General features: G+C 42.2%; 1 protein-coding gene across 6 annotated transcripts in view; it reads left to right on the top strand.

The window, feature by feature from the left end:
- CTNND2 (catenin delta 2) overlaps window positions 1-25,255 on the top strand; it is a 1,155,395-nt gene that overhangs the window by 879,950 nt on the left and 250,190 nt on the right. For all 6 annotated transcript variants that reach the window (XM_019521196.1, XM_019521188.1, XM_019521179.1 and 3 more), the window contains one exon: window positions 8,139-8,352. In XM_019521196.1, the coding sequence (XP_019376741.1) occupies window positions 8,139-8,352 (214 nt within the window). The remainder of the gene's footprint in view (window positions 1-8,138; window positions 8,353-25,255) is intronic.

Below are 25,255 nucleotides of genomic sequence, written 5' to 3'. Positions count from 1 at the left end.
GATCAGGGGACAGCAGGGCAGGCCCTATGAGGAGAGGCTAAAGGACCTGAACCTGTTCAGCCTCCACAAGAGAAGGCTGAGGGGGGATTAGTGCCCTGTTACAAACTAGTCAGAGGGGACCAGTAGGCATTGGGGGAGTCCCTGTTCCCCCAAACACTACCAGGAGTGACTAGAAATAACGGTCACAAGCTGGCAGAGGGTAGATTTAGGCTAGATATCAGGAGGCGCTACTTCACAGTCAGGGTGGCTAGGATCTGGAACCAACTTCCAAGAGAGGTGGTGCAGGCTCCCACCCTGGGGGTTTTTAAGAGGAGGTTAGATGAACACCTTGCTGGGGTTGTTTGACCCCAGTACTCTTTCCTGCCATGGCAGGGGGTCGGACTAGATGATCTGCTCAGGTCCCTTCCGACCCTAGAAACTATGAAACTATGAAATGCATCCAATTGTACTTATTCAGCAACCATATAACGAATATCTACTGAAAAACTATAAAAAATGTCAAGTAAATCGGTATTTCACTGTTTTTGTATTTTCAAAGTGTTTCTCTTAATCCACAGACACTATTCTGAATTTTCTCAGATTTTTTTTCCCTGAGAGGATATTTGTACTACATGCATTGTGCACCATTCATAGATTGTTAGGGGCTGGAAGGGCCCTCGTAGGTCATCGGGTCCAGTCCCCCTGCATCAGGCAGGAAAAGATAACTGGGGTCAAGTAACTGTCCAGTCTCTTTTTGAAGATTTCCAGGGTACGTAACTGCACCACCATTGGAGAGAGTTTATTCCACAGTCTGGACACCCCAACTATGAAGGAGTTTTTCCTGGAACTGAGCCTGAAGCCGCCTTCCAGGAGTTTGTATCCATTGCTCCTGGTCTTCCCCAGGGGTGCCCTGGTGAACAGCTGTTCACTGAGCCCTTGATGTATTCCCCTGATGTAGCGGTAAGCCACTACCAAGTCCCCTCTCAGCCTTCTCTTCTGTAGGCTGAAGAGGCCCAAGTCCCTCAGACTCTCATCATATGGCTTGTCTTGCAAGTCCTTATTTCTTTATTTTAATTTTGAAAGAGAATATTTTAGACTTCTTGGATTCTTTTTTCCTCTCTCCTCTGAAGTGCTGGGTGTGGGTTAAGGTAGAAGTGAGAGTTTTGACTGGGATACACTGGTGCTTCTCCCGATATTTAGAAATTTCTCAGGGACCTATCTGGAGGGTCTCACTCTCCCACTCAGAATCAAACCGATCAATAGATTTGAAGTCGATAGGTAATTTTTTCCCCAGGTCAGATTGATAGGGACTGAACAGGTTTTTGTTTTCCTGTGTGGTTCTTCCTAGGATCATCTGAGTATTTATTAACATTGGCAAGGCCTTTCTCTCCCCTGCTTTTTACCTGTGATTCAGGGTAGGGTGTTTTTGGTTTTCTTTTTACCACATGCTGTATAGTATATGTGGTGTGGGAGTGGATGCTTTTTAGGGCTCTTTGTCTAACGGTTTCTTGTGAACAGAGGGAAATGGACTTGATGGATTGGGAGGACACTTCCAGTCCCATTTTCCTATTTTAAGGTAGAGAAAAAATAATGGTTCCAGAGATGGCAATTCTATGATACTACAGGCCAAATTCTACTTTGTTTCACCTATGTACATCTAGAGTAATTCCAATGACTTCAGAGAAGTTAATTCTGGAGCTGATTTCTGTCAGTGGGGATGGTGTAACTATCAGGGTTTTTGCCCTAGGCAAAACTCAGTCAGGAGGGGGCAGGAACTGAGTAGGGGAAATGAAAGGGGGCTGGAGTTTTACCTGGTCCAGGGACTCAAAGTCTCCAGTTGGTGTTGCCACAGCGTGGTCTACCCACCTCCATGCTGGTACAGCAGCAGTACAGTCTGTATCACCTTGGCAGAAGGCCCCATGCTGTTCAACATCTTTATCAGTTGTTTAGATGAGGATGTGGAGAGTATTCTGGCCAAGTTTGTGGATGATACTAAGTTATGGGGAAAAGTGGTCACGCTAGGGGATAGCATGCGGATCCAAGTGGACCTAGACAAGCTGGAAAGGTGGGTGGAGAAGAACTAGGTGCTGTTCAATAAGGATAAATGCAGAGTGCTTCATCTGGGGAGAAGTAACCAGCGACATGACTATAGGTTAGGAGGAGATGTCCTGACTAGCACAATGGCTGAAAGGGACCTCGGGGTTATGACTGATCCCCAGTCTCATTTTTCCAGGATGAAAATGGGACTGGCTCACAGGATGAATGTGAGCCATGCTGTAGTCAACAGAGCTAATAACATACTGGGATGGATTATCCAATGTGTTGTGAGCAGGGCTAAGAAAGTGATACTTCCTCTCTACTCGGCACTGGTGAGACCCCAGCTGGAGTACTGTGTCCAGTTTTGGGTGCCACATGTCAAAAAAGATATGGAGAATCTTGACAAGGTCCAGAGAAAGGCCACAAGAATGATTAAGGGCCTGGAGGACGAACCTTGTGAGGGAAGACTAAGGGATCTGGGACTGTTCAGCCTGGGAAAGGGAAGACTGAGGGGGACTTGGTAGCCATCTATATGTATGTAAGGGGTGAATATTGGGAGATGGGATAAAAACTGTTCAGTAGCGCAACCCAGGGGAGGATGGAACAATGGCCATAAACTGTTAAAGGATGGCTTCAGGTTGGATGCAAGGAAGAACTCTTTATGGTAAGGGTGAACAGAATCTGGAATTGACTTCCCAAGGAAGTGTTGCAGTCCCCAACCTTGGAAGTCTTCAAGAGGAGACTGGACAGACACATTGCTGGGATCGTTTGATCTTAGTGGTATTCCTGCCGGGGGGTTGGACTCAATGATCTTTCCAGCCCTTAATTCATATGATTCTGTGATACAGTGTCCCGGCACCTGGCTACTGCTGTTGCTATTGCATAGACTCACATTGGTGGGGAGGGGTGCCATTCTGCCTCACTCATCTACCCCAAGTTATACTACTGGTTAGTGGGAACAGAGGTAAATTGTGCTACACTAATCAGTTGTGATAGAGCCCTGCATGCATCTTCACTTACTTTCTGAAAACAGTAAAAAAGCAGCCACTTGTATATCATAAATATTATATATAGAAGTGTTTTCATCATCAGACCTTATGACGGACATGGAAAGAATATTTCAGAAGCCCTTGTCATTGAGGAGTAGGAGCTGGTTCTCAGCTTGTAGATATCCTCTCTTGAAGTCAATGGAGCTATGGCAGTTAATACCAACTGAGGCTTTTCCCCCAGCACTCAGGATGCCTGAATTATTCTTGAGGCCATGGCTGTAATCCCTTAAGGACTTTGAGTAAATATGTTAAGTCCCTGTGCCTCCATTTCCCTAAGTTGGACCAGGTTAATAAACCTTACCTCTACTTCACAAGAGGCTTATGAGGCTTAATCAATTAATGGTGGTAGAGAATGTGTAATAATTTTTTGAATATGTGACTGTTAAAATAGTCCCTGAATAGCCATATTGAACAACTGGAACGGATTAAAAATATTAGTTTAACTTAACAGAAGCCTTCAGGAAAACAAGCAAGGAAATAGCACAGTATCTTGGATAATGAATAACAATGATAGCTGAGCTCTTAGGTGGGACAAGGCAACACCTAGAGTCAAAAATATATGTGATACAGCTACTGTAACAATGCAAAGCCCCTCACAATCAAAGGGATACTAACTTGTTATAAAGACCCCCTGGAGAAAGGGTGGTTGAGGGTAAGTTTTCAGTGACTGCTTAATAGAGATTCTGAAAAAATCACCAATGTAGGCTGTAGCTGAGAGGTAGAGGTACCTAGTCAGTGCAGAGCTTATCAAATTTTGCAGCTCTGGGGAGAGGGGGAAGGGTCACAAAAGGGAAGAGAGAGCTTGGGGATGGGTATAGGAGGGGCTGTTTAATCCTCCAGGGAAGAAAACTGTGGCATGTGATGGGAGGGGAGAGGTTAAGGCACTTGGGGTGCCCAAGGGGAGGGGCTGTTTGATCCTCTGCGTGTATTCTCTGGCACCCTAGTTTTCCCTTCCGAAGGAGCAACAGCCCTTCACCTTCTCGGTGCCAGGGTCAAGCTCAGCGCTGAGCTCACTGTCATCACTGCTGACTGGATGATGCTGAGCTCAGCATCAAACTCACTGCTGGTCAGCCAGGAGCCTGGCAGAGCAGAGTGACACTTTTTAAAAGGGAATTTCCTCCCTGCCTGAGGCAATGGCTGCTACAGCTGTTATTGCCTCTTCCAGTGAGGCAGGGCGAGGGAAGAGGGAGAGGGGAACATTGGCTTTTCAGCAGTGATCAGAGGCCTTGGGAGCAAGGCCTCTGCTGCTGCACTTAAACCTGGCACTAAACTTGCCCCGGAGCAAATCAGAGGGTATGGGGCGGGGATGCCACAATCTGGTCATGAAAATGTCAACCCCCACCATGATTGGGCCATGATATTAATTATCTGGGCCCGCAATTTAAACCAGGCTGTATTTACAAAAGAACAATTGATCCTTTTTCACATACTTTGGTTAAACGAAAATATTTTCTCTTATTGTCTCTCATTTTTTTTAAAAGACTGGAATATCAAGTACAGTTCATAGTGTACCTTTTACAGAACTAATACATCAGTTTTAGTTTCTAGTCTATTTATTTCAGTAAATGTCACATGTTGTGTACTGTACATGATATAGCTATTCCTCATGCAATGTATCGCATTTGAAGATATGATTTACTAGTAGGAGCTGACACATTTGATTCAAAAGTGAAATCCTTCTTCCCTGTAAACGTCACTGACTTAGAAAGGAGCAAATCTTTTTCATTACAAATGATCATGTTTGCAATGGATGACATTTAGATCAATCCGACATATTGCAAAGCACGTTCTTTTTGATCTTTGCATTTTCTGAAGTGAAGGGCACCAGTGTTTGTCTTGGCTGCATAGGCCCAGGTTCTCAAAAAGATCAGTGAACTCCTGTGCATGAGTCACTGTATTGTACAATTATCCATCCATACCTACAGCCCACCTGCCCTTTCTGGTTGCATTGCTGACCACTTTGCTGCAATGGATGACCTGTAGATTGCTCAGTCAAATATCATATAGGGATCACTGAATGGCAATTACTTCTGGGTAAAAATATATTAGATAGATTATCTTCAAATATTTATCCTATAACAATGGTACCCTGGCAACTGAAAAGTAGTAATTTATTTCTCTAATTTTTGTTCCTCCCCCCTGTCAAATTTTAGGATAAAAAAATACATGTGAAAAATGGCCTGAAAAATTTTTGAATTCTGGTTTAAGATCAGTCAGTTAAGGCGATGAGTCCTCTAGAAAAGCAGTCATACCTAAAGAAAAATAAATAAATTTTAACTGTTAAGCTGGAAAGTTTCTTTGAGTAGATGTGATATCTTATTAGACCAACTGAGTAGTTTGAAAAAGTTCTTTGCAAGCTTTTGGGTGATGAATCTAGAATTGCAAAAAGGTTTCAAATTTCATTAGAAAAGGTCCCTGATGCTCTTGTTGTTTTGCCTTCCTCCTCAAAATCCTCTTTTTTTTTAACCTAAGACATTAGGAACACAGGAGTGGAAATAGGAGTGGGAATGACCACCTTGGCCACTGAGTTCAGTCCTATGTGTTGACAAGCAATTGTTACCAAAGGAGTCTCCCAACTTGCCACTTTGATTTTTGTTACCTTTCTGTTGCAATAGACTTCTCTGTGCCATTGTAGATTCTGCCATCTATATTGCTGTCCCCAAAAGCAAATATACCTTGCAGATAAAATATAACATACCCACTTTTTCTTGAAAACACTGTGATCAAGCCAACTTATTTTCCTCTGCATTCACTGCACTGGCAGCGGTGTACCAATAGGTAGGTGACTAGGGCAACAGCCCCATGCTGACTTAACAGACCTGTCACCACTGCCGGCCCAGCTTCTGTTGCTGCCCTTGCCTTGCTGCCCTACTATACCTCTGTGTACTGGCTTCTACAGCAGATTATACCCCCTCCAAAAACTAATTAAAACCTTGACTAGTTAAATGCAACAAATATTGTATAATAACAAAGTTTGCATCCAATAACAAATTAAAATAAATCTCTAAAAGTCGAGGAAATTTGCAGAATGGAGTACATGGCAATATTTTTCTTTCTGCCTGAAATATGAAAAAAAAACAATGGGTAGCACTGTATAACAAAAACTGCCTTGAAAATGCAGTATGGGGTTTTCTGAGTGATTGGAGTGACTATAACAGGATGGCCTTCAAATAATTGTTTTCATTTGTTTAATTGGAGACTGACTTTGTCCTACATATTTTGTGTAAAACAAAAGCTTTGTCTGTATAGGTACTGATTCAACAAAATACGTAAGTATGTGATTCACTTTAAGCAGGCACTTAAATGCTTTGCTAAATCAGCAAACAGAAATGAAATAAATTGGTCCTTTAAAACAGGATTGCACATATTTTCTTATTAAGCTATACCTATTTTCACAGCAACCATAAAACTGACACACATCTGTAAACAATTTTGTGTGGTTTAGCTTCAAATTTGTACCCACTGGCCGTGTCTACAAGAAACACTTTACTGCGCAGTAGACCAATGTACTGCACAATAAAGTGTCACTGTCTACATGTACAGGTGCTTACTGCACAGTAAATTAGTTAAGGCAAATTGCATTAACTGCATGTGTAGACACACATGCTGAGAAACAACAATAAATAAGGGCGCTGACAGACGCACACAAAAAAATAAAACACTGTTTTACCGGAAGAGGCGGCACATTAGTTCAACCCAACTGCACAGCATCTGTATAAATCAGGTGCTTCACTGGGGCTTTTTGGGGCTTTCTGTTGAAGTGCTGGATCAATACAGGCGTTGGGCAAACTGGGTCCAGCTAACACACTGCCTTTTCAGGGCATGTGCTGAACTCAGTGTGGGAGTGAGCAGAGCTTAAATTAAAACACTGAAGTTTTTTTTTTCCATGTCTGTAAATAGCTCATATAACTAGGCTGGTTTTAATTTTTTTAGTTATTCTATTGTTCTATTTTAGTATCCTGGTATTTATACACATACTTTTCTGTCTCACAACGTGCCGGAGTTCTGCTGCTTCCACGCATGAGCTGTGGTGAACTGCACTGCACCGCATGAGGTTGTATAAGTGGTGAAGTGCGCATCAGTGCACATAAAATGGTGGTTGTGCACTTTTAAACTAAAGCAACTCTGATGCGTTTTAGTTCAAAAGTGTGCCACTGCCGTTTTCTCAGCACTGATGTGCATTTCACTGCTTATACAACTGCAAGCGTCAAAATGCAAGGCGCTTGCATGTATAAAAATGCCCCAAAGAGTATAGTTATATGCCTACATCTTGATTAGTTTTCTCAGATAAGTAAGTAAGGGTATTAAAGCTGGGGTGGCACAGGCCCTAGGGCTTATGGTTGATATTCTAGAGGTTGCAAGTTCAAAGACAGCTAAAAGAGCTTATGGTATTACCTGTCAGATTACAGTGAATCTGGAAATTCTGCTAAACACCTTGTCACAGGGACATGCAAAGGAATTGATGGTTGGATTTATATTTGAGAAGAGATGGGTATATTCGTGGTTGATTTTTCTCATTTTTGGCTGCTATATAGCATAGACCCTGGTTTTCTAAGGAGCCTAAGGCCCATTTTCAAAAGTTTATGGTTTTCCAGGCATCCTATTTTTTCTTCAGGCATTGTTCTTCCCTTTCCTGATCCTAGAAAAAAATGAAAATAACTACAGCAATTACTTATGCTCCAAGGCATACATTTTTAGTCAGCTTGCTTTCATCAAGTAGTTTCACATTTTGACCAAAAAAAAATGTGGTTCCCTGTTGCTGGCAATCATCTCCTCCTCCCCTACAAACACAGTCCATTTCCATTTTGCCCTGAATTAGGGGAAGAATCTATTTCTTATTTCCTGATTGTCCTGATTACAGGTCTCCCTGGAGATTGGCAGATCAGGTCAGATGATGGTTCCAGTACCTCATGATAATTCCTAATTCTTCTGTACAGGACAGGCCCTAGCAAGTGCCATCCAGCCCTTTGCTGGTACAAAAGCTACCTAACCCATTATCGGTTAAACTGGATAGCATGTGTACTGCATCCACTCACTCTTTAATTCCATTATTGTCCTTTTTGGCTGTTTCAGATAAGAAGACAAGGAGGAATACAGTTACTGGTGGACCTACTGGACCATCGAATGACAGAAGTCCACCGTAGTGCCTGTGGAGCACTGAGAAATTTGGTGTATGGGAAAGCCAACGATGACAACAAAATTGCCCTGAAAAACTGTGGTGGCATCCCAGCATTAGTACGGTTACTCCGCAAGACTACAGATCTGGAAATCAGAGAGCTGGTCACAGGTTTGTTTCTTTCTATATCTCAATATTGAAGTTCAGCTGTTCTGCAGGTCCTAGCCTAATAACATTCATATAACATTAGTTACTTCATCTTTGGCTTTATTCACCTTTTGTTTTATCATCATCTTTCCCATCATCAAATGTACACCTATAAACTCTTCAGATGGATGAAATAATGCCTGCCTTTACTCAGAATTCTACAAGTATTTATTGGTACAGAAGTGATACTTTGAGCCATGTTGCTATTTTTGTCCTGCCAGCAGAGAACTATCTTGATCAGGTTGCACCCTATACACCACTGCTCTTCATGTTTGTAGTTCCATCATTGGTTAAATTTCCTCCATTTTATGCTGTGCTGCTTCACTTGAGGGGGTATGGTTATGCTGCATTTGCTGTTCTTTTCCCCTTTCATATCTTTAAGTAGTGCAAACCTGTTTCGCTTTGCTTCTGATAGAAATATGTGAAAGAAATGTGTTGGAGAGATGGGCAATGTTTCTTTTATTGCAAACTGTTTTTCTAATTCTCAGTAGCATACTGAACAATGCACAGTCTATGTATAGAGAGCACTGTGATTTAAAGAGATTTTAGATTGCAACCAGGTAATTGCTGGTATTCTGTGATTTCAGAAGAAGTTTGATTCTAATTCTGTTTGATTTGGGCTTTTGTGAGCTACAAAAAAAAATAAGTACCTGAGGATTAAAATATCTTTGACTTGTGTTTTACCAAAACATGCTCATTTTAAAAAAACCTAAATGTTAGCAGTAGAAACCACCTTTTATGGATTTTGTCATATGGTTTGTTATTGTGGGAAAGAAACAGAACTTAAATCTGCTACCCATGGTGCTAGAGTTGATAAAAAGGGCAGCAGAAAAATGGAATATAAAATCTCACTGTTCCCTCAACTTTTATATCCTATTTTCACTTAGCAGAAGTAGAAATGTAGCTCAGTTTCTGGTTAGTGTCATCCTTCCCCTAGTCAGTGTTGTGTGTACATGAGCATATAATAATTTCCACAGTTTTTGTGGTATGCCAAGAATTCCTCTTTCCAGAGAGTGGGCACTCTTTCAGTGGTTGTTGTACATGAGCAGTCTTCCCTCTCCATAATACTTTGTCATGCTACATCTGCTCCCTGTTCATGAGGAGCCAGCTTGCATCACCATAAAAAGGAAAGCAAAAGCCATGTAATGATCTTTAAACCCTGTGTGATTTCCCTATTCACTTGACTACTAAACAGTGTCAACAATGTGAAAATTAATTTTATGTTACAAAAAGAAAGTCTTAAGATCCCCTAAGGTATTTCTAATACTGATATTTCCATCATGTCTTTCCTGCTACAGGATATAATAAAAGTTCTGGTCTCTGTGATAAAGGGATCATCACACGCAGTGTTCCCTCCACTTTAACAGTGGTCAGTTCACTTTGTGGAACGTCCCCTGTTTAGTACAAAGTTGGCAAGAAATCTGCCCTAGGGTTGACTCCTAATCTCCTTGCTCCGGGAAATCAGCCTCATGATATATTTTAAATGTAGATTTTATATTTAATTTTGTTTCCTAATTATAACCCCTTTCATCTCATACCTGTTAGGCAGGTTTAATTAGATTCTTCTTGTCAAGAAGATGCTGTGCTACACGAGGCTCTGATGATGCATCCTGCTGAGTGACAGAATTACTGACAGACCTAATAAAGTGTAACTACTACTTCAGTTTCAACATATTTGTTCAGCTCCTGCTTGTGTTGTCTGCCTCTCAGTTCCAGGGAGTACTCTTCCTGCTTTCTATGAGCAAATGAGTAACAAAGTGCTAATGAACTTGAGTCGTGAACTTCGGCAACTACAACAGAAGTTTCCGCATTATCTGTTGCTGTAATACACGACCGCTGTATCATTAGCTCTCTGGCCTTTAAAGAAAATAACTTACAGCCAGCATTCAATCCATTGCAAAATGTATGGCTGATCCTCCTGCATCCCCTCAGAGAGAAAGAAAGGTCTTTCACTTGGGTGTTTTTCAACTGTGACAACAAATGATAGATATAAAATGCTGACCTCTAACGGTGGTAAGCAGCACTTGCAGTGACAGTTGTGGCTAAATGTCTACGCAGCAAAAAACAATGTCACGCAGAGATAATTGAGCTAGTGCTGCCTTAGCTTAAGTACTGGGAGCAGTATAGTCAGTGCAATACTCTACTTAGCTTTCCTGAGAAACATAATAGATTATCCTCTGTGGAGTACTGCATTACTGTGGCTGTTACTGCTTGTGCAGCCTGGTTCAGGGAAGACTCAAAGTATGAATAAACAATAAGCTTATATGAAAAGGGGAGGAGCAAGTGGTGCAGGAGAGTGATGCTGTGGAGTGGAATCAAAGCAGTTTTAATCTCTGGAATTTCATCCTAGACCAGGCATGGGCGATTATTTTGGCTGAAGGGCCAATTAGCTAGTTTGGTGAGCTACTGAAGGTTGGGTACAAGAGGCAGGGAGTTGCCAGTGGATCCTATCCAGCCCAGGAGCTTGAAGAGAGAAGGCTGCATCACATGCTGCTCCACTTCGCAACAGCCACGGCCAGGCCAGGCTGCGCAGCATGCAGATTCTTCCACCTCCCCTCCCTGCCCTCTGACCCCCCAGCTTTCTGTTGGTGCTGTGCAGTCCTGGAACTGCGGCCACTGGCAGCCAAACCTGCATGGAACAGGGTGTGATGCAGTGCCCTGAGTAGCCTTCATGCCCGCCCACCAAATTGTTCTTGGTTGCAACTAATAAGATGATACTGTGGGAATGTCTTGCATTGTGTTCCTCTGAATACATTCTCTCTGAACTCTGTTCATTTTACCTCTAAGCAAATCTACTTGTATATGCCCACATACATAAATACCACATATACCATGCATGTGTATATATATATATACACCATACATCCCCTCTATAACAATACTAGTTCTGGGTGTACTGGACTGCACAAAACCAAATATTTTAAATGTCCACATAAAAATCTTTGCAAACTGAGTTTTAAACTGCACACTAGATAATTGCTTAGAAATATCAAAAAGATGTGTGGTCAGACAAAAACATGAGCACTTTCAGAAGTTTACAATTTTTTTTGGACTATCATTTGATGGTCTTTTGTACAACAAAATTTGTAAACTTTGCCTTTTGGCTTATAATTGCATCCCATAAATATGAGCATTCTCATAAAAACCCAGACAATTTACACTACAAAATCTGTTTACAATGCATGTATTTAACCACTAACTAAATAAAGCTCTGCACTGGATAATTTTTTTCTCCAAAATGCTTATTATGAAAGGATCATCAGAATTTAATTTAAATCCTCTTGAAGCCATTGTGTATTATAATTTTGCCCAAAATAACCTTACACAAATATTCACAAAATGCAAATGCTGCCTATGTTATCATTCTTCAGCATTGCACCCAGTTTAATTTTTCACTGTGAGTTCCATTCATTTATGTGGAAAAATTGTTATAATCCTTGGTAATAGGCTAGATAATAAATGAAAGGAATGGTCTTTTTAGTAAATGTTGTGAGTTCAAGCTTTAATCTCATCCTGTTTCAAAGTTCCTTAACTAGATGATAATTTATAGTTACAATAGAATTGTTTCCTCTGCTCCCACTAGCAAGGCTCAGTTACCCCAGTCATTCTATACTTCTAAAGCCTGTAGTACTCTCTGAGCACACCATCAATCTTAATTATCAGCGTCAGGCAGGAATTGTAGCACCTTTTACCCTTTCCAAATTATTTCAGTCATTCCTCTAGTCCTATCTTGGCCACATCTACAGTCACAGAGCAGTGTGTTTCTGGCCATTATTGCAAATCTAACAGTCAATCATTTTACTTGCATAAAAACATTTTTTCCTTGATAAAATAAAAAACATAGGGAAGAAAGTCTGAAAATAAAGTTTATTAAAGGAAAACATACTGCCTTAGAGATTCAGAATGGAAGCCATGCTAAAATCTGAAGGCCTTCTAGAAAGCTTTTTTTTTTTTTAATTCCCCTGCTATTCCATATATCTAAGTGTCTTTCTAGGTATTTATACCATTACAATCCCATAAAGTAAACTAGTAGTTCTTAAATCGTCAGTTCTTTCTGCCTTACGCTAGTACAGTGTCAATGGGATTGGTTTTGTTTTATATTTTTAAGTATTTGGGGAAACTAGGCCATGAAAGCGGATTTTGGGTTTAAGTCCTTTGTCATTCTCAGTTCTTGCAAAACAGAATGCTGCTAATGTTGGCTGACTATTGAGAAATCTCTGTGCCTCATTTTCATCATAATGTAGTGTGTTATCTGTCATGAGGGCATTTGTCCTAACAAAGGAATGAACACTGTGGTCAAGTCCTAAGTTGTGAGGAGAGTGTGTTTCCTCCCAGCTAGATGTATTCTTAGCACCTGAAACTATCTGAGTAGTAGTGAGAAGTTCTGGGAGAGATGCACACAATCATGGAACAGTTGCCTTTGATAGAAGGTGAAGTGACAGTTCATCAAAATGTTTCCTTTTCTCACTACATTTTCAGTCCAGCTAAAACACAGTTGTATCCAACTTCCTTTCATCCAGGAAAGCAGTGCCACCACAACTGCACATAGAGAAGAGGTAGATCTTTGTGCATTGTAAGCACATATTGTTACAAGTGGGATCTCTGGAGAAAGAAGTGCATCTGTCCAGTACAAACCTTTGAGATCAGTCTAACAAAATGTTCTTTCTTCTGCATCAAAGTTCCTAGAGTCTTCATAAAGAAATTACTTTGGGTGAGGGGAGACTGCAGAAATGGAAATGTTCTTTGTCAGAGATGAGGTGTTTAACTAACCTAATCTTCTAGTGTGGGATGATTTCATTTTTGTGGTTCACAGTAATAAAACTAACCTCTACCCATCACATAGCCAGCATCCCAGCTCCCCACCTTCAATAACCTTTGCTGTCTTGGAACTAGCCAATTTATTAATCATGTACTTAACAACATCTGCCAAGATCTCCTCCTCCTCTCTCTTCCTTATTGCAGCGCTAAATCTACGTTCTCCTTTTCCCTTCCAGTTTCATACTGAGGGTTCCCATCTGGGCTCTTCCTTTAACCCTTCTGCCTGTATACTTGAAACCAGTTCTTCTTACTTCCTACATCATTAGCTCTTTCTTGCATTTCACCTCCTCTCCCTTATCTTTCATAGTTCATAGTTTCTAGGGTCAGAAGGGACCTGAGCAGATCATCAAGTCTGACCCCCTGCCATGGCAGGAAAGAGTACTGGGGTCAAACGACCCCAGCAAGGTGGTCATCTAGCCTCCTCTTCAAGATCCCCAGAGTAGGAGCCAGCACCACTTCTCTTGGAAGTTGGTTCCAGATCCTAGTCACCCTGGCAGTGAAGTAGCACCTCCTGATGTCTAGCCTGATGTCTACTCTCTGCCAGCTTGTGACTGTTAGTTCTTGTCACTCCTGGTAGTGCTTGGGGGAACAGGGACTCCCCCAATGCCTGCTGGTCCCCTCTGACCAGTTTGTAAATGGCCACTAGATCCCCCCTCGGCCTTCTCTTGTGGAGGCTGAACAGGTTCAGGTCCTGTAGCCTCTCCTAGTAGGGCCTGTCTTCTGACCCCTGATCATGTGAATGGCCCTCCTCTGGACCCTCTCCATGCTGTCCACATCCCTCCTGAAGTGTGGCGCCCAGAACTGGACACAGTACTCCAACTGCAGCCTGACCAGTGTCACATAGAGGGGGAGGATCACCTCCTTGGACCTGCTTGAGGTGCATCTGTGGATTCATGACAAGGTGCGGTTGGCCTTCCTGACCACGTCCCCACACTGTCGGCCTATGTTCATTTTGGCATCAATAATGACTCCAAGATCCTTTTCTGCCTCTGCACTGACAAGAAGGGAGTTCCCCAGCCTGTAGGTATGCTGCTAGTTCTTCCTCGCCAGGTGAAGTCAGTTATCAGTGTTGAAACCCATCCTGTTCTCATCCGCCCACCCCTGTAACCTGTCTAGGGCTGATTGCAGCCTATTCCTCCCTTCTAGCGTGCCCACTTCTCCCCACATCTTAGTGTCATCTGTGAATTTGAACAGGGTGCTTTTTTTTTTAATTCCCCTCTGCTATTCCCCTTGTCCAAGTCACTGATGAAGATGTTGAACAGTGCGGGCCCGAGGACCAAGCTCTGGGGGACCCCACTGCCCACATACCTCCAGATTGAATAAGACCCATCCACCACGGCTCTCTGGGTGCAGCCCTCCAGCCAACTAGTGACCCATCTGTAGGGCCACAGTGTAGGTTTCAACACCACAGTCCCTTGGTTTTTTAATGAGAATAGGTTGAGAGACAGTGTCGAAGGCCTTCCTAAAGTCCAGAAAGACTACGTTCACTGCGACACCTGCGTCTAAGGATTTTGTAACGTGGTCATAGAAGGCCACCAGGTTGGTCTGACAGGACCTGCCTCTAATGAACCCAAGTTGGTTGCCCCTAAGCATAATCTCCCCTCCTGGCCCCTCACGGACATGCACCAGGATAATTCTCTCAAAAAGCTCGATCAGCTTTCGCCACCAATATACCTGGATCAGTTCTGTCTACTGTCATGAATATTCCCATTTTCCCAATCCTGGTTTATTTTAATCTTTGCACAGATTTGTCTATCACACTAGCTCCCACCTCCCCTTTCTTGCCAGACCCTTGAACCCTGAAATTTTATTCTTATGACCACAGTTTCCTCACCTGCAAGTGGCTCCCTGACTCCCTCCCATCCAGTTGGTAAACTAAAACAGGCCATACTGAGATCATCAGTGACCTTCCAGCTAAACTTAGAAGGTACTTCCTTTTGGCTCTCTCTGCTGTCTTCTGACAATATTGACCATTCCTCCCCCTTGCCTTTGCATTTCTGTTTTCTTGTAGTTGTTTTTATAGCTGACTGGCATTTCCTCCAGCATTTCTTGTAACAGCTTCTTTTCCTCCCTTACTTTTTTGTCACTTGGTTCCTCTTTTTTTTCTTCTTTATAGGTCTTCAGTAACCTCATCTGTTTCCAGTTATTCAGCAGCAGCCTCTACACTGATCATTTCTGAATCTGCATTTTCATCCCTGACAGTTTCCCATTTATCTGATCCAGTCTGAAGCTGTGCCTCTGGCTTCCGATTTTGCATTTCCATCTCCTGTCTCTCATTTAATCTCTTCAAAGCAGAATCTATCTTTCCTTTTAATTCCTCCTCATGGTACAAGACGGGGTTGGAGTGGGTCATTGTGGCTTCTGTACTCCCTGATGGGCACTTCTACACGTGTGCTTTAATGCACAGAGTAGCCTATGTTACTATGCATTAGAGTGCCACATCAGAAACCATGCTGATACACTAATGCACAGCAAAAGTAGGCTAAGCATCACATTAAGCATCACTAAGAAACCATGCGCTTTTGCTACTGCACGTGCAGGTATGCTTTTGCTATTGCACTTTCATTACTGCACAGTAGCAAAAGTACATTAATGAACATGTAGATGTGCTCAATGAATCCTTTATGGTGAAGCCAGTCGGGGGGCAATATGAACTTTGATGTAAGTTAGAGGAGTTCCAGGATTTCCTTTACACACACTCATCCACTCGCAGCTCCGCAGGTCTATGGAAGCAACCAAAATGATTCAGAGCACAGCTGGGAGCCAGACCCCCATTCCATAAGTAGCAGAGAAAGAATAGCATGGAGCCATTATGTGATTTCCCTCTCCCTATGCCACAGATCTTCTAGTGGCCAGATCTACTTTCTTCACTAACAAAGCCTTCATAAAGGGCCTGGGATTTACAGTGAATGAATATATAATACATTTGTGAATAAGTGAAATATATTAATGCAACTATGCAGTTCCCAGAAGCCCTAAATCTGTATAATCAACCAGCGAGTCAAGGAGAATCTGAATTACAATACACAGTTTCACTGTAGTTTTCTGCATTGAAAACACTTTAATCTGACTGAAACATATTTCATTAGCTGTCTCTCTTACCATAGTTCTGTGACAACACTCTTCCCAGTAGCTTCTAGTAAAGTGAACCAGAAAAAACCCTTTTATTAGTAATTTTAAATAGTTGAGAGTACAGTGTACATTAATGAATGAATGCATACAAGAGAATATATGAAATTAGCAGGCAGCCTGTGGATTGTGAAATAAAAAATCTATTTTCCCTCATTAGGGATGACAATGCATAACTGATTTGTGGCTCCACTTTACCTCTCATGAGTTACAAGATAATTATGAACACTTTTCCATAATTATATTTTAGAGTTTGCTCTGTTTGCTTTGTGATTAGCACAAAAATTATATTAACCAGTGTTAATAAAGAGTAATATGAGAATCACCACTGATTCTGACTGTAGAGAGTAAAAGTTGATCTCCGGACTCTATCAACACCAAAATAAGTTTGTTATTCTTGGTTCCTACCCTTCTCACAAACAAAAAAAATTCTTTTCTCTCCAAAAAACAGAAGTTGTCACTGCTGAAATCATTGTTTCTGCTCCATATGGAAAAGTGAGCTAAATTAGTACCAGATCCTTTTGAACAGCTACCCAAAATGACTGCCCCATTGGTCTATCAAACTGTATGTATCTGGTCTTACTGAGAGAGGATTGTATTCTGCAGATGATCATAGCATGATCATAACATGTTATAATTATAAACAGTGAAATGGCAAGTTATTTCTTACTGTACTGGGCAGCCAATCTGCAACTTATTTTTGGACACTACTACAACACAGATGTCTGAGGTGGAACTTTTGTCTTCTGAATATATGGAAGTGTTGGGTAAATTACGAATGTTACCCCTAAAAACATCAAAGCTGTGAAAGTAGCTCATCTTTAGTGATTTGCTTTAAGTTTGTCTGGAAATCACATTTAATCACTTTTGAGAAAGTTGCCAAATCAATGAGTTCAGGGAATATGGCAGAAATAATACATCTTGATTATAAACTGTAGATGCATGTGTCCCAAGAAGGTATACAGAAGGTGGAATTCAGAGTCACATTGGCATCAAACTTGTGTAATTAATATATATCAGTCTTTTACTCAAGGAAAAAAAAAAAAGTAAACCTTAGGTATTCTCCATTAATCAGATGGTCAGAGAAAAATGGAAAAATAAAAGTGAGAGAAACATGCCAATATTTGGAGGAATGAGTTTACAAATATAAAGTGATTAAGAGATGTAATAAATAAATGTAGTCTATACAGTTTAATTTCAGTTTTCATAATTGCACCAATCAAAATTGCAAATTGTGTCATCAAAAATTCCCTATGAACCCTATCTATCTTGGAAATATTACAGTAATATCCATCTCAAGAGCGGGGAAAATGTTTTTAATACAGGCTACATGTTGTGTTCATATTTAGCAAAATCTGATATACATTCTGTGTTAAAGAAGGTTTTAGAAATCCAGTTGGAATCAGTTGTGTCAGGCGTGGGCAAAATACAACCTGCAGGCCAGATCCAGCCCACAAAGGGACTTTGTCTGGCCTGCAATGGGTCCCTTGATCCCACCTGGTCCAGGCACCATCTGGCCCATAGCTCATCCTGCTGCCCCTTGTGCATGAGTGGGGCTAGGGTGGCTGTACAAATGAACTGACTTTCTAGGCAGCCCTGGTGGCAGTGGTTCTTTTCAGTTGCTGCCGCTGCTGGCCCCAGCCCCATGGTACTGGCAGGGACCCATGCACGCAGCCCCGCCCCGGTCCGCCCCTCGCCCTGCGCAGACTTGGCCCGGCAGAGTGGACCGGCTCCGGACCAGCCAGAACCCATGCATACAGCCCAAACCCGACCCACTCTGTGCCTGCTTCAGACTCGCCTACTTATACTGAGCAGTGGCAGCAGGAACAGCAGTGGCTGGGCAGAAGCTGCTGCTCGGTGTTGGGGAAAAATGGCCTCGTTCCCAGGCTCTTCTTGCTGCAGCTGCCTAGATCCCATGCCTGGGCTGCCTTGCAACTCCTGTGCACTGCTACTGCTGCCCCGCTGGGTGGTGTGGAGGTGCCAGTGATGGCAATGGAGAGGAGCTGCAGGGCAGCCTGGGTATGGGCTCCAGGCAGCTGAAGCAAAAAGGACCTGGCAGCAGTGAGACCACTTTCCCCCATGCCAAGCAGCAGCAGCTCAGCATGGTTGGGCAGTCTGGAGCAGTCATGGGGCGGGCCAGGGTTAGATCTGTGCATGCAGTTTTCAGCTGGTCTGCTTCAGCTGGGGAGAGTCCAGTGTAGGCACAGGGTGGGCTGCGGTAAGGGCTGGGGCTGTGCACTGTTGGCAATGACAAGGAGGAGTGGTAGGGCATGCGGACTCCAGGCAGTTGCGAGGGGGCAGGGGAAGGGTATTGGCCAGCCTGCAGCAGATACCTATAACTGCCTATGTGGCCCTCAGGCTCAAATAATTTCCTGTCCCTTAGTTATGTGTATGTTAAAAACATTTTTAAAATTCTTCCTTTTGCTATGATTGGTTTTGCAGTCTTGTGAAACATCACAACCAGTCTCATATCCAAATAATCATAGCTTTCAAAACACTATTATATTTTGACTCAAGACTGAAAGTGGAAAGATCTCATTTAATGAGGGAAACCTTGCTTAAAGAATGCATAGTCTTAGTTTTCCCTAATAATACATGTTCCTTTAGCTAGTATTAATTGGTATAAAACTACTGTTAGCTTTTATTCCAGTATTCAAGCTTTTTATGGGTGAGATAAAATTCTTGTTATCCCTATTAATTCCAATTAAAATGAATGTGAAAAGGAGCTTATTATATAACTTTTTTCATCTTTTTTCCAAGTTGAAATCATTCAGAGGTCCTCCCCCCCCAACTGAGTACTGCAGCTGAATTCATTAATGATTGAAGGTTTTCAGAAGAGCAATTCAAAAGCACAAATAACAGTTAGGTGCTGAATACCCATTGAAGCTCAATGGGAGTTGGATCCAATTGTCCATTGGGTGTTTAAAAACCTCTTAATACATGCATAAATATTGTTGTTCACTTTTGTTTGTTTGTTTTGGCTTCTTTATTATTTGAATGCAGTACTGAGTGATTGAGAAAAAAATTTGATCCAGTCGTTATATTATCAATTAACATTTTTCTGTCGTGCTACAAAACATAGCAGCATCTATGATACATGCAGTATATACAGTTCTGAGGACAGCTGCATGTTGTCATAATTATACCTATCTGAACTGATAACAGTTGAAGATACCTTGAGGACCAAGACCTGTGGCATATGCTTACTGGGGCTGTGCAAAGCTTTGGTCCCTGATTCGATTTGGCAGAGATTTGGCCCAATTTGGTGGCCAAATCTCTGAATCTGAATCAAATCAGAGAACACTTTATACTCCCTGAATCAAATCAGAACCCTCCAAATCAATTTGGAGAGATTTGGACACCTTTAAAAGTTTTTTCTACATACCTGTAGGTAGCAGGGGCTCATGAGTGCTGCGATGCTGGGGTACATGGAGAGTCCCGCAGAAGCACAGGGGGCCCCTTCCAGCCCACTTCTGGGTCCATTGGGGAGCATGCTGGGGGGCTCCCATGACTAGTGTCTCCTGAGTCTGGGTCCCCCCACAGCTGATTGCCAAGCCAGCAGGTGGGGTGGGGGGCAACACGCTCCCTGGCAGACCCGGAAGTGGACCGGGTTCACCACTGAGCAGCATCACAGTGATCACAAGCCACGCTGCTACCTCAAACTATGCAAAAAAACTTTTAAAGCTGTGTCTGTGTACAAATCACTGATTCTCTGAATCAGCATCGACTCTTCAGATTCACATTCAGCCAAATCGAATCAGGGACAGTCATCCAAATCACTGAATCAAATCACTGTCCCTGATTCGGGCCAAATCCAAATCAAATAGGGATCACTTCACACACCCCTAATGCTTACCTCTAAACTTGTGAACAGTCCCATGGAAGCTAACAGTTAAGTTAATCATCTGTCTGATTAAAGAATTAGGCCTTAGCTTTTTTCCTTTTCAGTCTACTATTTCCAAGACCTAAAAGATTGCAGCTATTTGGAGACTTTCCAAAACTGTCAAGAAAGACTATATCTCCATTTCTCACCATATGCCAAATAAGCACATCTCAGCTAGCACCCAAAATGTGGAACTCTAGGTCAGAGCTAATTCCTGTACTATATTTATAGGGAACAATTCCACTGCTGTTTACAAAAAGTCATCAGCTTGGAAAAGGTCTTGAAAAATGTGAACACTAGATAAAAATGGCAGATTATTCTCCTCATACCTTTGTAAACCTTTCTGCCTAAAGTCAAGCTGAGTAACTAGGCAGCTGACCAAGACTAAATAAAACAGTGGGTCAACGTTTTAGATTAATTTAGAACCAAACCTTATTTTTTTTCACAGATTATCTTTGCTAATTATCCCTAAATTTAAAATGATTCATTTCTGCAGGAAATGGTTTCTGGAAATGTCAATCCTGCTAATGCTGTACTTCAATATGAAGTAGGAAATCTTGATGTTAGTGAATGCAATATTAATATCAAAAAATAATATTAATATTAAAAAAATGTTAACAGTAGTTTTTGGATACTTCTCATGTCGCAGTGTTGTTAGGCTGTACTATATTAGTTTATTTGTTTTCTGAATTTCTAGTCTTCTTTTATTGCAATATAACATTAAATCACAAGGTAGTGAATCATATTTAACAGAATTGTGGTAAAGGGGGAGAGCCTTTAATATTAAGGTTCATCAAGCAGTTTATCAATGCAATAATTTTCCACAAAAGTGCCCTTGACATTAACTCAGCTACTGGAGCATGTAAACACAGATGTGAAATCTTATTGTGATATAAACTACACATTCAGAGATTGCGTCTATTTATAGGCACAGAGCTTTTGAAAATTTCATTTTAAAAATAAGCGATGGGATGTGCTAAACCAGTGGGGTCCACCTTTTTGGCAGGCATGCCACAAATTAGCTCCACATCCTCTGCAAATACCACTCTGATCCCCTTCTCCTTCCTGATATGTTACTGTGCTTTCTGTTCCCTGCCAAGTTGCTGCTCTTTCTGCTCCCTGCCCTGTCTCCCTGCCTGTCCTGTTCCTGATCTTCCTCTGGGTGCACAAAGAAGCTTCCCATGCCACTTGTGGTATGTGCTCCACAGTTTGGCCACACCTGTGCTAAAATATTTCCAAGAGAAATCTACTGTGGCTCTTAATGCTGAAGGATCAGGCCTTTTGGATAATTCTTGACCCATTTTCAGTTGCAAAGTTTAAAATATTTGTTGACGGCATTCTTACAATCTCCCTCTTTAGTACAGTCCTAAAACCCAATCTATGATAGTACAGTATGCTTTTGCAGTGTGGAATTAATAGTGTTATCCTTTTCTTGCAAAAATTAAACTGCAGAAAAACAAAACAAAGCTGTGAAAAGGATCTGGCAAGTTTTACTGTCTGTCTATGAAAGTATTAAGTGGGAGCTAATAATTTTGCTTTAACGATTATTATAGAGAGATTTTTTAGAAAGGGTTTTTTAAGATAAGATTCCCAGTTTTTAATGATACTTGCTAAATCAATGAAACATTTTTGCCTGGCTAAGTGCTAAATATTTTTAATTTACAAGCAAGGTTTGGGAGATAACATACTTAACTATTCTGTCTTTACTATCACTTTACATTAATAACAATGGTAAGTACGTTTTCCCCACTTGAAATGAGTCAAAGATTACTATATCTTCTGCATCTATTTAATTCACTTTAGATGCAGTTCTTTAACATAATTGTGCAGTTCCTTTTGACATCATTGAAACAAATCATTACTTAAGGTTAAGCAATTGCTCATGCTTTGCTGGATCAGGGCCGCTGGGCAGGATTGTGCTGTTTTGTACCATAGTGCTGTGGGTGCAGAGAGAAGTGGAGTTCCCCACTGTAAGTGAGAATGCTTTGCAGGCCATGTTCTGAGTTGCCACGATCTCCTGGACCAAACAGAAGTTCACTGTTGGTTCTGGGGTAGGGGGTCAGGGGGAGAATCTAGCTGCTGGCTGCAAGCCTACAGCTGGTTTCCCCTAGCAATGGCCCCTCTTCTCTACATGGCTGCAAAGTTTTCACCATGGGGGAGAAAGAGAGCAGAGGGAGCTTGTTCTAGGAGTTCCCCTGCCAGCACTGGAGGGTGGGGTGGGTGAATTGGAGGCCCCCCCAACCTTGGGGGCATAGGCAATGTGTAGGGGGCACGGGGGGGACATGTGCCCCCCTGAAAGCGCTGTTGCCCCCCCCTTGACAACAAGCGGTCTGGCTGGTAGGGGGGCACAGAGTGCCTCCCCCACCGAAATTGGCTCCACCGGCGGCACGTCAGCAGCGGAAGTGCCAGTCCCTGGCTGGCCGCTGGAGGACTCCCACCCCCTGGTCGTGCCCCACTAGTGCCCTCTCCCAGACTCAGGAGGCACCAGTTGTCCATAGTTGGGGGGGGGGGTTCCAGTACACCCATCCCACCCTCCAGCAGAGGCTGAAAACCCCCCAGACCTAACTCCTTCCACTCTCTTTGCTCCCCTACACCCAGTTCTGAAAACAGCAACAGGCTGTCAGGCAACCATGGAGCTGTCTGCAACTAGGCATTTGTGTTTAGTCACAGCTGTAAACCACATTTTATGGACAAACCATGTGAAAATTGTCACTTCTGTCTGCGCCTACTTCTTCCTCCAACTCAGCAGTTTCTTAATGGATGAAAGTCATGTAATCATTTGACTTTATCTCCCATTATCTTGAGAAACTGTTAACCATGCTGTTCTTCATTCTCATACTGCAACAGTTCAATCCTGTGAGGCAGTGATGATTTCCTACCCTCAAATCTCTTGGAAACATTGGACCGGAGACTGAATATCATAATTTCCAGTTACTTCTCCAGTTCAGTAAACAATACCTTTAGATTTAACTGGTCATCTTCAAATATTTGCATAAGACAACTCTTTCTTCTAAGAAAGGGTTGTGAAGTCTTCATTTGCTACAATGTAAACTAATCTATTCAGTGCTTTCTTTCATATTTGTATCAAAAGATATTTATATGTCAATAGCAGTATAAACATTGTATGTAAGAGAAACTTTTAAACAGCATTTTAAAAATAAAACCCTTTTAAATATTAGATTTCTATGCTCAGCCATAGAAAATAGGTGTCTAAATGGGACTTAGGCAGAATGTAGGTACCTGAGTTGCAAAGAGTAGTACTCCACATTGTCTGGGAAGGAAGATAGTTTGTTACTGTTTCTATTAGTAAATGCTTGACAAGACTGAGTTGCTCCAGTGATGGCTACCTATTTGTCCACAGAGTTCCAAAACCCCAGGTAGAACTGCCTGGTGGCAGTCATATTTCCAGCCTATGGGCTAAAGATCAATAATCTTTAGCAAACTTCAGTGCCATTCAATATGAATTATTTATTCGTGGTAACTCTAAAGGTAATTTTACAAATTGTGTAATTTTACTTCTAGGGTGATGTTGTCTGTTACACAGCATTTAAGTAAATAAGATTGCCACTTTCACTGAATCATTTTCTGCCAAACCTATTACAAGTTGCATTCCAATTAAAAATACATTCCTCTCCTTTATGAATGCATTCTAAAAGTATGAGGTTACTATTTCTGTTCTAAAATTGAAATAAATAACTGTCTTTACCCACTGATGTAATTTGTTGTGCTGATGAAGAGTCACTCAACTTTTTCATAAAGATCAAGTGAGTTATTCACCTTCAGCTGTCCTCAGTCAATTAAATCTTTCACTTTCTTTATGTTCTTAGCTTGATGACAGGGCTTACTTATTAATAGTTCAGTTGTTAGTGTGACTTCCTTCCTTCCTTCCACTTTGGATTCCTCAAACCGGGCTCGCTTGGAGCTGCATGGGGCGATCCTGAGCATAAGACTCCCCGGCTTCCTATCTCTTTTCTTTTCTGACTCCCACCTGTCTAAAGGTCTCTTGCTTTTCTCTACCTCCCTTTCTGATTTTTTTCTTGCATTTTCACAATGAGTTTATCTTTTTTCCTGTTCTCTGTCCTCTTCCCCCTTTTAATTCTGGTTTCTCCATCTGCAAGTTGCATTTTTCTACTTTGCAGCTTCTTTCTTACTGTTTCTCTTTCTTTCTTTCTCTCTTTTTTGCTTATCTGCCATGGAGAGTTATCTTATTTTATCCTTTGCCTTTTGAGGGGTGCTCTTATTCCCCTCCCTTTTCTCTTTTTCTTTTTCATTTCTTTTCTTTGCCCCTAACCCCCACGCACTTCCCCCCCACTTTTCTCTTTCTCACTCCTCCTTTCTCCCCTCCAGGCAGTCACCCCTCTCCCTTTTTGCTTTTTATGGTCGCTTTCCCAGACACTTATCTCTGTAATTTATCTATACAATTTGTTTTTTGTTCCCTTAGTTAGTTTTAGCTTTTGGGATTAACCCTGTCCTAGCAGGAATGGCTGCTCCCACACCCAGCAGCTGGCATGGAGATGCCTCTCAAAACCTCCCCCTTAACCATGTCTTGAGGGTTCACACCCTCCCTATGTTGGTGTCAGGGTCTGCGCAGGTTCCCTAGCTGATCTCCTGGACTGGCATAACATACATTACATGGCTCGTGTTAACATGGTCCCAGTGATTTACCTGAGCGCTCCCACCCTAGTCAATAGGGTGTATGCAGAGGGCCCTGGACATCGCAGGTGTATGCTATCTTGTAACACCCCTAGACACCCAGGCAATGAGGCTGGTGTTTTCCAACATGCCTCCACACCTGTCCAACTGGGAGCTGGCCAGGGGACTTGAGCCCTGTAGGCTTCCTACAAGTCCCTTTTGCCAGCTGGCGATTGGAAGCAAGGACCCAAAGCTGAAGCATGTCCTGTCCTTTTGAAGGCAGGTCTCCGTGGTCCTCAAGGAGGGCCCCAGTCTCTGCCTCGCTCCTTGAACCTCAAGGTCATAGGGCAGAGGTTTGTATTTATTTTTCCGGAGGGGTAGACCACATGTTTCCAGTGTGGTAGG

This window comes from Gavialis gangeticus, unplaced genomic scaffold, assembly GCF_001723915.1.
Source record: "Gavialis gangeticus isolate Ggan-Ray unplaced genomic scaffold, GavGan_comp1, whole genome shotgun sequence".
Lineage (NCBI taxonomy): Eukaryota > Metazoa > Chordata > Crocodylia > Gavialidae > Gavialis > Gavialis gangeticus.
This window is presented reverse-complemented; position numbering and strand designations above follow the sequence as displayed.